Here is a 6,000-nt window from a genome sequence, read left to right as displayed (position 1 = left end):
TATATTTAGTTTTTTTGCTTTCTTTCAGGTAATATTCTCTTAACTTTTTACTTACATTTCTTGTTTTCTATTAAGTTGTTCATGGCCTTCTCGACATGTTTTTGACAGAAATCAATCCAATTTATCCAGGTTTTTAAAGGGTTAAAGTCAAGTAGTTGAAGTAGCTCTTATTTTGAAAGGTCACCGGAAAAGAGATGCTTAGCTCTTCCTCGCGCTTGACGGTTACATGAACGACGGGTTTTCACAGCGACTCAGTTTGTTGTTTAGCTTCAGTCTTCGGACTCAAATTTGACTTTTGGCTCACTTCAGAAGAGGGAAATTTGGGGTTTGTTTGTCACCGGGAGCGCGACAGCAGCCGGAAGCAGTTTTGTTGTTGTTTGTTGTTTGTAAATCAGAGTATTGTGGATCTGTTTGTGATCGTCGGGAGGAGCTGCAGCCCGATGCAGGCAGGTGATGGATGTCAGCGGGGTTCAAGGTGAGCTGGAAAATACCTGCTTTTGTGACGAAAAGGGCAAAAGTGTGATTAAAAATAGGCGTTTTCTGGTCGTGTAAGCGAAGAAGAATGTGAGGACAGAGTTAACTCTTTCACCGCCTGCGTCTGTCTGTCTGTCTGGATGAGCAGTGGTCGCGAGACCCTGACACACACACACACATACACACACACATACACACACACACACACACACACACACTGTAGTAAAGAGAGGGAGAGGAGAAAGGGGGTTTCATTGCTGCTCAGTGAGTCACAAGTTTGCTTGAGAGTGACTTGTAGTCTGCAAACACACACACACACACACACACACACACACACACACTTCTGTAAACAGTTTAATCATGGCAGCTTGGTGTGGAAAGTGATGTTTATTTGTTGTTTTTTTTGCCTTCTGATGCTACCAGTGGAGGAAAAGTAACGAAATAGGCCACATCTACAATTTTGTTTTTGAAGCGTCTTATTTAGAGGGGGCAGTTTGCACAAATTGTTAGCAAATACACACAAACAAAGAAATCACTGATAAATATACAAATGCAGTATGAATATGATTAGTGCATTTGCAGACACCGCTCTTCTTTGGGATTTTTTAAATAAAAAATAACAAAATAAAGATAGGAGAAAAATAGGGAAACAAACAAATAAAAACAAACAACAAAACAAAAACAAAATGCTCAACCCACCCACACCCAAAACTCAGTTAAAGGATCCTACATTCAGTTTATTTCAAAAATCAATAATTGGCATTACATAGTTGTTTTCTCCGAAGATTTGGTTGCCAGATCAAATAATTTCACCTGCTCATTTCGAATATATCTTCTCCTCTCCTTCAGGAGAACTGACAAGATCATAAAGCCACATTTTAACATCAGGGATGCTTCATTTTCTACGTCAGCAAGCATTTCTTAGCTGACGTGAGAAAGTAGCTGATAAGTCGTCTTTGTGTCAGTGTGAAATTGTCTGATGTCTCAGAGATATTAAAGATAATAATAATAATAATTTCTGAAATTATGTGGAAAATGTTGCGCCAGTACGTCTGAATCTTCAGACACAATATATATATCTATATATATATATATAGATATATATATATAACACATATACATCTACAGTTTTGAGGTACTTGTTTTTCTTCAGTTTGTCCATTTTTCTGTTACTGTATTTCTAATCCACAACAATTCAAAGGGAATTTTTTACTTTTTACTACTTCCTTTAATTGCTATAATACATCTTAATAATAAGAGATTTTCTGGTACCATTTTTTTCCCTCCAGATACGGATTCTGATACCAAAACTGTGTATCGACCCGTACCGAATATTGATCCAATACCATTTACTTAAAATAAATAAATAAATAATAGATGCATACTACAAATTAGGGGTGGGAATCACCAGAGGCCCAACAAAACAATAATATCACGATACTCCAGTCATGATACAGTACTTGGTGCAATTTTTAACTGTAATATATATATATATATATATATATATATATATATATATATATATATATATATATATATATATATATATTTCAATTTTTGACCTTTTTTCAAGTGCAAATTCTATTCTTAACATCTGCATTATCTTATAAAATTAAGTTTTGTCTCACTTAAATTAAATGTATCTAAGGGACTAAAAAAAGCAGCTAATTTTATTATTGTAGTCGGCTACCAAAAGTTTAATTTGTACTTGTAATATTAATAGATTTAAAGAATCGATACTTGGCATCCATGTGACAATGCGTTATTGCCAGACAAAAATACTGCGACACATTGCTGTATCAACTTTTGCCCACAAACCTGTGAGGATGTGAAATGATTGTCATTGTTGTACGACACGACTCAGGTCAAACCCTTCGTTACCCTTAGAACTTACTTTTATCCAGTCAAAAAGACGTTTGGCTAATAACATTTTTCCGGAAATCAATTCTTCTTAAGTACTTTACAGCTTTAAACTTTCACTGCACAGCACAGCCTGCTGTGTAGGTTATAGCCCCCAGGACAGAGGCTCAGCTTTGCAGACGTTTTTTTTTTTTTTAAATCCCTGCAGCCCAAAAAGCATTTTACCTGTAGGCCAACGCTGTAACAATTTTTTTGTCTCACCTGATGGAGATATCTGTCTCTTTAGCTGCTTAATGCTAAAATAAAATGTGATAATATTCTACGGGGACACACATTAATTTGATTATTGTTGTACAAATAGTGATTAGTTGTGTTTTTACTGTACAATAAATTTAATAGATTGACAAAATTATTAATGAAAGCTGAGGCTGAATGTGTCCTTTGTGTGAGTACAGTCATAATAACAGACGAGCAGTCGGTGTTGATCTTTAGAGGAATGTGGTTCTGCTGCTGTCGAGGGACAATGAAGATGTTTGTTCTGCTGCTTTGTTCTGTCGCTAATCATCACGTTTCTACCAGCAGTATGCTGCTCTGCGGGTTCAGGGGGCGTGTGTGTGTGTCTGTGTGTGTGTGCTGGGATAAGCTTTTGATTGTAGCTTTGAGCTTTTGATTTGGAAAAATTCAAAATATACAATTTTGTTGGAGCGTGTTCAGTTTTGAGCTGGGATTTGCTGATCTGCACTGGGATCAGCTGGTCAGTGTTTCCTCTGCTGTTTCCTGAACAATGTCATCACATCATGTTCAACTTTTTCCTCAGCAGGAAATTTCATCATCCCACCTGTGTGAGGGATAAGAATAAGCTCTGAAAGTCTCGTTTTGTACATTTATTGTTTGGGTTTTTCTATAAGAATCTCATAAAGATCTCATAATAACAGAATAATTGAGCTTGACTGGTTTTTTTTTTGATTTTGGAAACAGCAATTCACAAAACATACTCCACCCAAGGTCCAATTACTTACTTGTTCTGTACTTTATAGACCAAAACCGACCATGTTTTTGTTCGTCTCTCAATACTCTCTAACATCCCCGCTCTGTCTGTAGGTCAGTTCTGAGCTCAGTGATTCCCACTGAAGATATGACGCTTAAAATCATTCACAAATGTGCAGTTTCATTTAAAAAAGCACTCTGTGACAAACATCGCTCAAATGGGAGAAAATAGTTCATTTGTTCGGGACTATTTTCAGCTGCGGATTGTTCTACATTTGGTGCTTTAGTGAGTATTTGTGGCAGCAGGACTGAGTATATGGGATTGAAAATAAATGACAGTGTGTGATTTCATGGTTATTTAGGAACATGTCATGCATGACTCAGTGATATGTTTTTTTTTATAGTTTTTTCGGTAAAACGATGGAGCTCTGTGGCAAAGAGGAAGAAGACATACCAGGCTTTAATATACACAAATGGCTTGTGTGTAGATCAGCTTTGGATAAGTGTAAAACATTTACCAAAGTTCAGCTCCTCATGAGAAGTTTTTCTCCTCATTCTGAACACCGAACACTCAGTTAGCGCCTGAAGACTGTTTACTGAGAGATTAAAAACAGATGGGGGGTAAAAGATTCAACAAGGAAAGAGAGACAAAGACTGCGAGAGAGAAGCAGGAGCCTGCAGCCAAACACACCTCTGATTTGGATTATAAGTGTGTGTGTGTGTGTGTGTGTGTGTGTGTGTGCGCGTGTGTGTGTGTGCGTGGGTGTGTGTCTATCCAGATCCAGGGTGGGATGATTTGTGCTCTTGGAAAAAGCACTGCAACTCCCAGGAATGAATGAGTCACGCACTTAAAACACACACATATTTAAGCACTTGTAATGTACACACACTCACAGAAACACACAGAGCGGACTATAAAAGCTTTGATCAGATACAAATGTGGAACAACTTCCTGTTTGGTTTCAGTTTTGTTGATTAAATGGAGCTGATATTCTGTTAGCATGTGTTAGCATCTCTGATGCCTTATATGGTGGACTCACATAACCCCACAGAGCGGCACACTGAACACTGTAGAAGCTGTTAGCTCTGTGTGTGTGTGTGTGTGTGTGTGTGTGTGTGTGTGTGTGTGTGTGTGTGTGTGTGTGTGCGTGGTAAGGTGACAGAGGGCAGGAAACAGAACAGGACTGTGGTGCAGCAGCTATTCATAAATCCTTCACCAAGTCCTTCCTAAATTCTTCGTGACTACTTTCTAGTTTCAAACTAGTGATTTACTAAATCAGTCTGCACCAGTAAAACTTGAAAAAAAATGTGTTTTTACTCTGTCCCTAAAAATGTCTGACCTTGACTATACTGACTGATGTCTGTGTTCATCACAGACGGGGGGATATGTCTGTGCGTTTCTCTGACATAAATGTACGCTGGGCAGCTAGACTGGGTAAAAAAGCCAAACGCTGTCTAATATGGGAAACACCAGGTTTTGGGGTTGTTTTTTTTTTTTCATTTATTTTCAGCTAGTTCAATGCAATCTTACAGTGCCGTTATTATGTTCACAGACTGTTTTCATGCATGAAGGTCTTGCAAAAGTTTGGCATCTTTTTGTTTTTTATTAGCATTTTTTAAGTTAAATCAGTAAATACAAAGAAACCGGTAACATATAAAAATCTATCTATGCACATATATATATATATATATATGTGTGTGTGTGTGTGTGTGTGTGTGTAGTAAGATTACCTCTTGTAAATGTATTGTGAACAATATAAACCTGTTTAACATAGTGATGCATAACTCTCCACTCAGTCAACATTTAAGGTCATAAGGAGGCTGATTTTGACAGCTCTTCTCTCTGTCTCTGTATCATTTGTTCACTCCTGTCTCCACCTCTCTCACACAGACGGGAGTGTGTTAATCATGTAATGTGTTGCAGCTGAACTATGCTTGCAACCTCTGTTTTTCTTTTCTTTTCTTTTTTTAAATCATTGTTTATGTTTCTGCTTCCTTATTGATGTCCAAAAAAATCTTAAAAATACCTAGAATTTCAGGTTGAACAAGTCCGTCTTTCCAGATCTTTTAGTTTGTTTACAGTTTACATGTAGTGACCAACAGAGACCATCAGGAGGAGCTCTGGACAAACCATAATGCACGCTGTCGTCAATATTCAGACAACAGGTTGGCTTTTTTGCTCCCTGCTGGATTCAAAGGAGTCAGACTTCTGTTACTAAAATTTATACACCTTAAATGATCAGTTTGGATCATCAAGTCTTTCCTAATAGAGTACATCTGTACAGTGAATTTAATTATTGATTGCTGTAATTATTTCTGTTGTTCTCACTATGACTGAAATGATCTCGACACTATGGATCTGCAGTCCTTGTGACTGAATGAGGCGAAGTGAGAATAGGTACAAAATATCTTAGATCTAAAATAGTGGGTATATATTTCCTCTTATCAATCGTATTGTTATTACTTGTTTAATTGTTCAGTTGTTTGGTGCATAAAGTTTCTAATTTTTTTTTAATTTGAATTACCAAAATCCCCCAAATATTCAGTTAACTCTCATCAGTACGGAGCCCCCTGAAGTTCAGACTGGTGATTTTTTTTTATCTTCTGTGCAGAAGTTAGCCTGTTATTTTGTGGGAAGAAGATAATAACTTGTTCCCACAGCCAATAATTAACTTGTGC

At 37.2% G+C, this 6,000-nt stretch overlaps 1 protein-coding gene across 1 annotated transcript in view; it reads left to right on the top strand.

Moving 5' to 3' along the window:
• The first annotated feature begins 214 nt into the window (after positions 1–214).
• arhgef3 (Rho guanine nucleotide exchange factor 3) overlaps positions 215–6,000 on the top strand; it is a 34,183-nt gene continuing 28,397 nt past the window's right edge. The window contains exon 1 of the mRNA XM_042510035.2: positions 215–475. Coding sequence (XP_042365969.2) covers positions 441–475 — 35 coding nt within the window. The 5' untranslated portion in view covers positions 215–440. The remainder of the gene's footprint in view (positions 476–6,000) is intronic.

The sequence above is a fragment of the Plectropomus leopardus genome, chromosome 2, assembly GCF_026936395.1.
Source record: "Plectropomus leopardus strain MGB_pleo_1.0 chromosome 2, ASM2693639v1, whole genome shotgun sequence".
Classification (NCBI taxonomy): Eukaryota; Metazoa; Chordata; class Actinopteri; order Perciformes; family Serranidae; genus Plectropomus; species Plectropomus leopardus.
Note: the sequence above shows the minus strand (reverse complement) of the source record. Positions and strands in the feature narration are given on the sequence as shown.